Source organism: Apostichopus japonicus, chromosome 14, assembly GCF_037975245.1.
Source record: "Apostichopus japonicus isolate 1M-3 chromosome 14, ASM3797524v1, whole genome shotgun sequence".
Lineage (NCBI taxonomy): Eukaryota > Metazoa > Echinodermata > Holothuroidea > Aspidochirotida > Stichopodidae > Apostichopus > Apostichopus japonicus.
In genome coordinates, this window is record NC_092574.1 from 22,342,265 (window position 1) to 22,354,696 (window position 12,432).

Below are 12,432 nucleotides of genomic sequence, written 5' to 3' on the forward strand. Positions count from 1 at the left end.
TTGTCAAAGTCTTGGTACTACGGTTTAAGTGTAGTTTCGTAACTCATCGAGAAGCGATTAGAGGGGTGGGCGTAGGATTGTGGGACGCGCGTTTACATGCAGATGGGAACAATCTCAAGAAGTGATGGGTACGTCCGCCCCTCTCCCCCCCCCCCGGCAATTATACGCCCTTGGATCAACTACATGATATTCACAGGAAATGTGCTCAAATCGCATTGCGGAATTTAATTTTTAGATTCATTGTATGAGTTACGGTACTAGGTTTGGGGTAACAATTAGCATTCAAGTCGGGGTGTATAACATTTTATCTCTGGATGACAGTGTTGCACCGAAGGACATATGTCTAGTGCGGTTCGCATATAGAAATGCGTCATGTTCCCCGATGACTCGGTCGAGTTCAAGACCAGCCACAGTTGGTTTCATAGCACAATTGTACAATTGTTTAAGGTGTCCATACACACACACGCGTTATGATAGACCATATATAGTATATATATAAAGTATATATATATATATAAAGTATATATATAATATATATATATATGCGATTGACTTTTTGAACTTCAGTCAATTCGTATGTTGTCTAGTTTGCGTAAGTTGGTTACTCGACAAACCTCAACTTTGAAAATATCATTTTTGTCCTGTTGTCGAGTTATGGTAAGTCTGTAACTTGGCCAAAGACAAACGTATTTTTGTCGAGATATCATGGTATTCTAACACAGTAACTCGAAATTTCTCAAGTCCCCTTATGGTTTCCGTTATAACTCCTTTCTCTTAATTATCTGATAACTCGTAGATATAAAGTCGACGTCCATTCACGATCAGCGTCATGTTTTTAATTTTGGCAATGTTTGGTTTGTAAAATATTGTACTCGTGTAAACTAGGCTAACTTATATTGACTAATATACCAACTCAGTCTCCGTGTTTCTTAGTCACTGCTCAGCAAATGTTTTGTGGCACCTATCTTTTTTTAAACTGGAATGAATTATCATTCTCACGGTCTTTGTAACAGCTTTTAGGAGACGTGTGAGGAGAGGTGCGGGAAGGGTTGTCTTTCTTTGCGAAACATGTTTGGTATTTTCGGGTCAGTTTCGGTATAACTTGGAGTGTTATCTTATTACCTGTCCTCCAAGACAACTGACGCACACACCCGATCTTTGGAATCAAATGGGCTTGGTTGACATCGTTATTTATGGTGATGTTCGGTTATATTTGGTATTCTTTCTGAGTAAAATGTATTCACACAAGAATGGAAGCGAAAAGTTACTTTGTCAGTTTTAAACTAAAGTCAATTGGTTAAAATCATAAAATGGAGAAACAGATGCCTTGAATGTGTAACATTTCACTCGCTTGTTCCTCTCCTGGGAACTCCAAACTGAAATTAAAAACAATACCAAAGTAAGAATACTGAACACATGTCTAAACCATGCAAACATAAATAATTCGCGTTAACATTTCAATGTGTTAACACAACAAATAAAGATGATAAATGATATAACGGTGCTCTTAAACTCTCCCTTATCGCCGCGTTTATACGCCAAGGTTACCACCTGAATATCTAATTAAGGAAGGATTGAGAAACTGTTCAACAAATCCTATTTCAATGATGTAAAATCGTTAAATATGTACTTTGTATTAACCATTTCACTGCAATTAATCCCCTCCTACCCAGCACCCTCCACTGTGTGACCCCCAATAGATCTGGTTAGTGTGAACGAGTACTTACTGGATGTAACCAATACTGATTACCTCTGGCTACACCTCTGTCTCTTTCTCTCTCCGTTGATATGTTTATATTTAGACACAGCTCCTTCGTTAACCAGGGGCGTATCCAGGATTTTCTAACCCGGGGGGCGCGAATTACTATCTAAGCGGAGCGCCACCATCGGTTGGCGCACAGCGTACAAGAAAATTTCTGGTTTTGATACCCCCCAGATCACCGGAAATGGCACTTCTCGGGCTTGTAAATGAGCAACCAGATGTACACTTTTGCCTGAGAACCAAGTATTTCCCAATATTTTTTTCCATCTATAACCTTTTTGAAGATTGTCACCAGTCACACATCATGTTCGACCTCATCGCATCTCCCGTGGATCATTGCTTTTGTAGGTAATACTACGTAACGGCTCACAATACCCGACAGCCCCACTTTTCAAGGTTTTCAGCCCATTATTTGTTCAGAATTTGAAAATTCACATTTCTCGTGAATAAACTCACTTCAAAACATACCCATAATGTTGCAAAAAATGCCATCTATGGACAACCAATATAGAAAAACCACCAGTTCAACCCCTAACAGACCGGTCAAAATTACACGAGTAGAGGGAAGTATGATGAACAAAAAATTTAGGTTATATTTTTCGGGCAAGTCGTTACAGAACCCCAAATCAAATTGGGTTCCTATGACTACACACATCGACAGTTTTGAGGCTGTTCATCCTGGAACTGCCATTTTCATGCTCACTGATATGATGTGATATCTGCTGTTTGCTTTACAAATTCGAACAGGCGCGTAGCGAATAATTTGACAAGGGAGGGCGAAGCCTGTAGGCAAACTATCTCAGCGTAGCGCCACCTTGACTTGGCGCGAAGCGTACAAGAAAATTTTGGCCGAAAATGCCTCCCAGATCGCTGGAAATGACACTTCCCAGGCCTTGTAAGTTGCATCTAAGCATTTTCTATTTTGAAATTACTAGCGATATCATAAAAAAAATATGCCCGGGGGGGGGGGCGCGGTCGCCCCCTTCCCGAAATGCGTCATGTTCCCCGACGACTCGGTCGAGTTCGAGACCAGCCACAGTTAATTGGTTTCATAGCACAATTGTTTAAGGTGTCCATACATACACGCGCGTTATGATAGACCATATATAGTACATATATAGATACATTAGTGAGAGAGGAAAAATTGAAAATCTCAAAAATGGAGATGTCGGTGTAAGGGAAAGGGTGAGGCGCACGCCCCTTCCGAAGTCCTCGATCCGTCACTGGCTACCCGGCCATGTGTATATAATTGGGATCAGCGCTGTAATGATGTCACTGTTCCTCTCTCTCTTCCCTGTGTCTTGGCGTTTTTTTTCTAATCCCTCCTTTTCTCTCCTTCTTCTTTTTCTTTTCCCTTCCTTCCTCTCCTCCTCCTCTTTTTCCCCTCTTTTTTTCCCTTTTTTCTTCTCTTTTTTTTTCTCTGATTTTTTTCTTACCCGGGGGGCGCGCGCCCCCAACGCCCCCCTGGATACGCGCCTGTTAATCGTCTCCTTTATGATATCAAACATAATACAGAATAACACATATGAACAACTGTACAATATAGGACTATATAAACACACTTCTTTTCTTCCAAATGAACGTATTTTGTGTGATTTCAGTGATGAAATGAACATATATAAAAGTTGCATGTAAGGTGTTTTAATTGAGACGTAATACTTTAAATTGATATTAGCGTCCACTTTACTTGTCACAAGACTCCATTGCTATAGATTTCTATAGATTATCCTTAAATAAACTATCGAATTTCTTAAAACAAACTGTTACAAACATTCACGAACAGTATTTTTACGCACGTCTACTTCGTCTTAAATTAATTCCCACTAAGACAGCAACATTGACTACAGAATTAAGATTACATGCGTAACCAAACTCAGTTCTTTTCAAAACAGTGATTTTTTTTTTGGAAAGAATGTATAGGAATATAACGCGGCTTGTAAGATATGTATGTTTTCAGAATCCTCCAGTCCAATTTTGAACATGAACAATTCTATGGATTCTGTTCTCGAGGCCGAGAATGGCATTAAACAATAGACAGGAAAATTTTCTCTTGCTCTTTGTAAGCTTTAATTTATTAATTCTTTCCTCTCTGAAGATCTCTTTACTGCACTCCTTCCTCTCTGAAGATCTCTTTACTACTCTCTTCCTCTCTGAAGGTATCTTTTCTACACTCCTTCCTCTATGAAGGTATATGTTCTACTCTCCTTCCTCTCTGAAGGTATCTTTTCTACACTCCTTCCTCTCTGAAGGTATATTTTCTACACTCCTTCCTCTATGAAGGTATATGTTCTACTCCCCTTCCTCTCTGAAGGTATATTTTCTACACTCCTTCCTCTCTGAAGGTATCTTTTCTACTCTCCTTCCTCTATGAAGGTATATGTTCTACTCTCCTTCCTCTCTGAAGGTATCTTTTCTACTCTCCTTCCTCTCTGAAGGTATCTTTTTTACTCTCCTTCCTCTATGAAGGTATATGTTCTACTCTCCTTCCTCTCTGAAGGTATCTTTTCTACTGCTAGACACACCCTAAAATCTAAAAGATTGCCTACTTCTACTGTTCTCATTAAACTCATTAAAATTCCAACCTCTAACCCATGGCTGGACGAAACCCTCCTCTCACTTGACCCCCATGACCCCACCTGCCTGGCTTCAGTACACGCCTGTAGCAGTACTCCAGCAATATCCTCAAGATAAGCCCAAAATGGAATATATCTCTACACCAATTCCCACACACAAATCTGGTTCACTTTTAAAGGTTAAAACTGTATACTGTAAGAGTCCCCTGCCCGGAGGCCTGCAAAGGGGTAACAAAAAATTGATTGTAAGATTGTACTTTATTTTATTTAATTTTTTAAGATTTTCAAATAACTCCGCCTGTCCAGATTCAACTATCACTAAAGCTCCATTAGTCAACAATTATGAAATCCTTCCATTCACCGAGTAGGCACAATATAGCTTTCAGCCAAAGCGACGTTATAGCAGGGAGTTGTTATGGAACAAATCCCTGGATATAGGCCAGGTCTTGCTTTATCTTTATCTACACAAGGCTGCACAAAAAGAAATTTGGCAATAATATACATTATAATGCCAACAATCGCTTCATGCGTTGTTGTATGAGTCTAACCAATAACCGGCTCTGGTTGGTCAAGCTCCACCCAAAGTTTGATTCTACATGGTGTACTGGTCTATAAAAGGTAGGTGGGCCCTGCCAGAAACATCGTTAATTCGGACTAACTTGAACCTGCCAGTATGAATCGGCTTTTGATTATAGCTGCTGTGGTCGTTAGTTGCCAGGCGTCAACATTTGTAAACGCACCCAGAGGAAAGGGTTGCTCTTAGTAAGTAGTTGTATATTAATCGATTATCTTAAGTCATTCCCCTCACGGTGCTTTGACCGACAAAACCTAAATGTGATATCGTGAAATAAAGTTTAAGTCTAATTATACAATAACTCGTATATAATTGGCACATATTCATCATAATATACCACACAGCCTAATCATTATAGTTGTGGCTGCTTTCAATTAACACTATACATAGTCATATGTAACGTAACATTGTGAATTTATCCTTTTTATTCTCTTGTCTTACCCAGCCCAAACTGGAAATGTGACTGCAAACTAGTCTACAGCTGTGACGGTAGCAACAAATTTCCAGATGACTTCAGTGACAAATCTATCGCTGGAGAGGTAAAAAATTTGGCCCCTGAAGACTACCAACTGAGGATTCCAGGGAAAAGATGGCGACGAGAGATCTGGAGTCAAGAAGAGTTTTGTAAAAGGGAATGTCATGATCGAATGAATGCGTTCTTGTGTCTTGACGGTAGCGGTGACCCTTCAGATTACTCTGACTCTGCCCTTTGTCTGAAGCTTCTTGCCAAAAAGCCGGGTCCGTTTACCCAAGATGGTAGTGATGAGCCATGCTGCGAGATATACCTACAGTGGGGTCTTAACTGGTGTCCCGACAAGTGGTACAAACTGGTACAGAATGTTCGGTGTTTGAGTCGAGGTATCGACGGTTCTTTTCCGAAAACGGCTACAGGAGCAACATCTTCGCACGTTTTTAGTGTAGAGGGTGGTTGTACAGCGGATGGAACTCTCGATTTCACATGGTGTGATAGGGTTCCTACATGTCCGGCCGCTTAACCATAAATTGAATATGGTAATAACAGAAGAAAAGCAGCATTACTGTGGTAAATAATTAACTTTCATTTATGTTTAAGATACCAATCAAATTCCTAACGGACAGTTTTTCCTTACCGTAAGTAATCCAAGTACCATTTAATTCTTCCCTTTTTTTTAAATGTTTGATACAATGTTACAAAGAGATGTCAATCATTTTAAGGATATGCAGGGTTTGTTTCTGATTAGCTGTTTTTCTATCCTAAACTTGCTGTTTTGTCAATTTTTAATTTACGTTGAGGAATTGTTTGATGATGGAGTGTCAGGTAGTTTAGACTTCAAAATAATCACAATCTTGTCAGAATTTTGTCAGAATTATACTTGACATATTTTAAGCAAGTATAGGTATATCTGCAGAGTAAGGTTCAATCGAAGTGTATATGTATAAAATATGTTGCTACGGCGTAGATAGTAATGTAACGCAACCCCCGGAGAGGCGAAACCTCATAGCACCGAAATATAAACAATTAACCTCAAACTGCGAATACACTGAAGATGTGTAAATAAGAATAATATCATTTGCATGTGAAATCCTTTCAAGAAGTTGTAATGTCATTATCGAGCTAATTACCACCGGAATGCACTATTTCGAGGTAGCAAAATGGATCGTTACTTTAACGTTCCTATAAAGAAGTGGTTCTAATATTGTAACATATATGACTTGAACCGCAAAAATATGTATACCTCTGATTTTCGTCATTGTTGAAGTTTGAAATGTTTAAACGAGCGGGAAAAAAGACATATGAAATTTCTAATACACTTTCAGCAAAACTAGTTAGCCACTAAAAACGGTGGTAACAACTCCATCCAAAGTTTCCATTTGCATGTAATTCTCAGAAAATGAGACAAAGTTTTCTATACAGATAAAGATCAATAGATAAATATATGTGGACATCGTAACTACATTTGGTAAAATATTTCCTTAAAGAAACATCTCAGCAAGAATATTCAGTTGAACTACTACAAGTTGTGTTTGCTGAATACCTGACGTAATGAATAAGAGTTTAAATGGCATCTGTATTCTCCCCAAGTGTTAGCCTTCTAAAAATTACTAGAAGTTTTCAAAAGTACTTTGCTGGTGGTTCTTCATCTTGACTTATTTCGAGACATTGGTGAGTTTAAATTAGACAAGAAAATATTTCCGTGAGGTAAAATACTATAATGGTGGTTGTAATATTCTTATTAAATTGGGAGCACGGGTGACAATTTTTCTAATTTCTAGCATATTTGAGGCCGACGCTATGGCCTTTACCCATATACATAAGGCTACAACTGGTGAAATTTGTAACGGTAATGAGTGTTTGAGTACAACAGTTTTATAATTTTGGTAATGGTTGATATAAATATTTCATAATATCATGATATTATATCTTCTTTGTTTCTTTTCTTGTTCTGTTGTTTTCTGGACGGCATTGAGAACATTGCTTATACTGTCAACACATTTTTTTAATTATATGTTTCGAAGTTGAAGTCGTATGAGTTACGATACACGAAGTGTCCAGAAATATTCAAATCCGCTTCATCTGCTGGGCTGCCCAATTGCTAGGCATACCAGCAACAAGGCATAGAACATAATGAAAACAAACATCTGTCCTTCTGTATCTGAAATATTAAGTGGTAATAAAAGCGAATAATGGTATCAAAAATGTTTTTGACAGTACATAATTCGCATTTAAGCCTAATATCTTTTTATGTTGCATTTAATTCTAATGGTATACAGCTATAGACTTTAGGCAAGTAAGTTTCGATATGTGATTCAACGTTACAAAAAACACTGCTAGCAGCCCAGCGGCGTACCGCCCATGGGCTTAGACGGGGCAAACCCAGGGCCCCGGCAAAAGGGGCCCCCGCTGCACTGATGTACAGAAATAAGAAGAGGGGTACCTTTTTTTCTTTATTTGAAACGGCACGTTTTCGTTGGAAAAGCAACCATAAACGAGACAATGGACATATTTTTCTGTGCGTGAATACGTTCGTCATGAATCATATGCCCCTGCAACTGCAAATCTCGTATCCTTCTTTCCGCATGACTGAGTCAAGAGCCTAAATTCCTCAGATACAATCGAAAACTCAGTATGAAAACACAATATTTTATTGCCCCATCTGACCCCATGACATGCTAATATTCCTTTTGAAAGTCCGGGGGCTTGCTTCACCCTTGATCGACCTATTGAGGGGAGGGCAACTTGCACCACTATTTTTCTACGTGGGAACGGAGCTATCCCGAGCTTGATCAAGCCCCTCGTGAGAGGTGGGGTTAGGACAGCTAATCCCGGGTAAACGTTGACCAATGTAAATCAACAATTACCTTGGGGTGTAAAAGTTAGGATAGATTTGATCGGTTGTGGTTTCCGCCGCTTGCTTATTCCAGTATCGACACAAAACTGTGTTGTATCTTCTAAAATTTGCTGTGTGAACAAAGGACAAATGCAGTGAGAATGAAGGACATGAGTAGTACAGAGTATAGCTGTCCGCATATATCCGCATACATATATAGTTTCAGTTGCTGTCTTGAAGCAGGCGCGGATCCAGAGGGGGGTCCAGGGGGTCCGGACCCCCTGCTCTTGGCGCAACAAAAAAGAGAAAAAGAGAGAAAGAGAAAAAAGAAAATAATTAAATTAAACGCCAATTTTAAACATGTAGGACGTCAGAAGGGCGGTTATCCTTACTAGTCAGCCAGGTGAGTCTTTTCCGTCAGATGAACTAAAGTGTGCACGCGTGCTACACGTGCCAAAAATGCCTAACAATCTCAGACCGAAAAGTTTCAAAATTATAAAGAAGTTATAAAGAAGCTCATTGCACATTGAACCCACGATGTTACATCGTTATAGCCCCACTATGGATTTGGTCTTGCTGGTATAAAAAAAAAAAAAAAAAATTAGGGGTACTATTGTGTAGTACTTTAATAACACCACATCGCAAAAAGATTGGCACATTCTCAAATATCAAGGAGAAAAAAGTTCAAACACTGTAAATCGAAAAGACCAGGTATATCCCAAATAAACCTTAAATACCCAGTAAAAATATTACCTGATGAAAACATTGACCCAGATAACACACGCGAACTCAGGAAATTCCCGCTGCCACTGTTTACACGTGTAAACGAACGAAACTTAGTTTAAACGTTTAGAATTATCTTCTAATTGTTTAAATGTTAAGTACCCAAATTATCAACATTTACCAACAAGTTAAATCCTATTTTAACAACCAAAAATCACGCACAATACAAACACTTTTTCTTAAAAAAAAAAAAACGTACAACTTCTTCTGAAAAGAACCAAAATTTCTTCCAATCCTACAGATCAATGATTTTTTTTGAAAATAAATATATCATAACAATCAACCGCAAGGTTCCGGTAAACAACACTCTATTAAAGAGATTTTCATGCTCACTACTTTCACAATGATACAGAGCTTTGGCATTTCTAACATTTTAATCTCTCTTTATATTTGAGAGTACCATTTCAAAGAAAAGAAACCCCCAAAGTTCTGTTTTACAGACCACTACTTGACAAATTAAAGCCATTCCCCAGTCACTTCGTGTAATAATACCCACACTTTACTACGGCTTATTGCTTTCAAACTTCAGCATAGTTCTACTGTACTCGCAAGTACAGTTTCCCGCAAAATAGTTCTCATCAGTTCCTTTTCACACATGCCCTAACAAGTTATTTTGGGAAGAAACCGATTCTGTGCAATACCTATACTCATTACCTTTTTGTTAGTATTTAGTTACACTGTCTTCTACAATATGATATACCCATTCTGCGCTCACCCTTGCAGTACATTATAACTAAACAGTACCTGGTGCGTTGTTCTGATACCGATTCTGCCTATTTCGTATATTCTTACCTGTTCTGATACCAATTCTGGGCATTACGTATATGCATACCTGTTCTGACACTGATTCTACGCAAATACTTAATTACCTGGTATTTCCCTTACCGATTATATGCTACTGAACTGTTTGTGGTTGGACTAGGCCCCGTAGTGAAGTGTACTAAATTGTACGTTTGCGTTGAAATGAAAGAGACGTAAACAACACTGATTTTACATACTTTATTTTCTTCTTAATCAAATCTTTATATAAGTTGCTGCAAAAGAAAAAACAGAGATGGGAAAGTCGTCATACAACTGCATATATATACATTTGTAGGCTACGCTAGTGTCCATAGGTTCATTGAATCATGTTAGTGTTTGATTACAGTTAACGCTGGAAGTAGCGGTTCCGCGAAAATTTCGGGTACGCGTCATCGGGTATACAGTTATCTAGTTATACCAACGCACCCTACAGACAAGCAACTGTTTTGACCTCAATACCTTGAACAATTTCCCTATAAACTCAGTGCAAGAGAGGCAACTAATGATTCCAGGATAATTTGTATAATGTGTCCTTCGACCAGCTTTCTTTGCTATGAGAATGTTAGCTGAAAGAGAGAGAGAGAGACATTTCTGTATTTAATGGGCTAGGTATGGTGAAATATATAGTCTAGTCAGCATATAGGCCTAAAGCCAGTACAACTACAAACCGAAAGGTTAATACGTCTGCCCACATCCAAACTTCATATTGAGCAAAACAATAACAAAGATCTGACACTTTGTGTTCAAGTGATCTTGTGCTTGATTTCTTTAAATGTGCCAAAAGTTTGTGAGGAAGTTAATCGCCATGATTGTGTGATTATTTACTACAATATTGTACCAAAAATGTTTGTAGGGTTATGTCCGAGGGATCAGTTTTATAATGGAATGCAAAAGAATGCATAATGGGGTTTTAAGGTTAAGGTCTTATTCACCCGCAAAGAGGCTAGCCTAGGCCTATACTATTGTTACTTTGTTATGCTTAAACTTAGTAATTCTAAGTATGTTACTGACTCAGAGTCAGATAGAATGCCATATACAAGGACTATATTGTTGTAAGTGGCAGACGTTTAGACATAGAGAGCCATAGAGAGCCAGAGGCTACAGTACTGTTGGTTGTACCAGGGAGTTGTTATTCCATAACAACTCCCTAGTTGTACTTCGTGAAGCTGGACATTACGCCCTACCTAATAATGCCTAGCATGGAAATGATAGAGTAGTACTACTACTTATGTACTAGTACATATTTTCAGGAACTTTGGAGCACAACGTAGCCATTGAACCCCGCTGAAGGAAAACGAGTAGAGAAATAACTACTCGAAAGTAGTGTTGCGCCGATAATCGTTTTCAATATCGGTATCGGCCGATATTTGCAATATCGGCAGCATATCGGTATCGGTAAAATTTTGCCTAATTGCCGATAACAGCAAGCCGATATTGAACTTTTTTTTTCACAGCAGAGCTACTTATTTATACTTGCAATGATTGTTAATCTGCCCAAGACGATCCATTTCTTTAGCGTCAGTTAAACTCTTATTCATTTTCGATTAATATCCATGGAAACCTGACCCTCCGTAACCTCTAAAACACGTCTACGGCGCGCGAATATAACCAATGACCTTCGTGAACCTTGGCCTACACATAGCATTAGTGCAGCATGTATACACTGTACTGTACTAACCATTCATTTTCTCAAAGGCCTCCGTGAAAACCTTGAACATGATGCATAACTGCACTTTTAATTTTCCGCGAACACACTGCCGATTTCCCGCCGGTGTTCGCCCAGCGAACACGCCGAGCACGCGAGCATAAAGGCGTAGTGTCCAGGGGCCCGCCTTAGGGCCTTGGTGGGGTCATGGGGTAGAACCCCATTGTGGGGATCCTGGGGGGTAAAGCCCCGAAAAATTGGCTTTTTTTTGCGTGTCTGGCGATAAAAAAAAAAATCGCAGTTGAGTATGCAAAATAATTTTCTTATTTAAATTGTCACGAAACAGATGAAAATTTTAAAATGACAAGTTAGAGTAGCTATATTATGTTATAAAATGAAAAGAGATTTAATCTGTCTTTCAGTCTTTAAAAAGTGCAACTTACAAAACTTCCGATATTATGAAACAAACAACGTTCAGCAAAGCCCTGTCTCTAGACTGCCTAACAATGAATAGCGTGCACAATGCGTACATTTTTACAACTGCGGTGTTTAACCCTATACCCAACTACCGCCGTACATGTGCTGCGAATTTTCCCAGGTACCTTCCCAAACACACTGTAAGCTCATCCCCTGTGTAACACCTGTTTGTTAACATTTTTTGGCAAGTTGCCAGGGAACTTTTCAGTTACGTGAGATCCGTAACCGCCGAGGTGGTTAGGCTATTTGCTATACAATTAACTATGGTAGGATATTATTTTTTCCGTATTTTTGGAAATTCTAGAAAATACTTTCTTTTTTCCCCCGCTTAAAAACAGATGTGTTCTTACGGTATATTCATAAATGGATGCACTAGAGCCTTGTTTACATGACATTAGTTGCATTTAGTACGATATGCCAGTTTTGCGTGAATTTTTCGAAAGTGTTTTGTTCGATCTTTCGTAATATTTGAAAGGTGTACCACCTTACTTTCCGTACACAATTGGTCA

General features: G+C 38.8%; 1 protein-coding gene across 1 annotated transcript; it reads left to right on the forward strand.

The window, feature by feature from the left end:
• Nucleotides 1–4,955: 4,955 nt before the first annotated feature.
• On the forward strand, nucleotides 4,956–7,302 carry LOC139980142 (uncharacterized). Its single transcript, XM_071991570.1, has 2 exons — nucleotides 4,956–5,097; nucleotides 5,355–7,302. The coding sequence occupies exons 1-2, from the start codon at nucleotides 5,009–5,011 to the stop codon at nucleotides 5,902–5,904; spliced, it is 639 nt and encodes a 212-aa protein (XP_071847671.1). The 5' UTR covers nucleotides 4,956–5,008; the 3' UTR covers nucleotides 5,905–7,302.
• The last annotated feature ends 5,130 nt before the right edge of the window (nucleotides 7,303–12,432 follow it).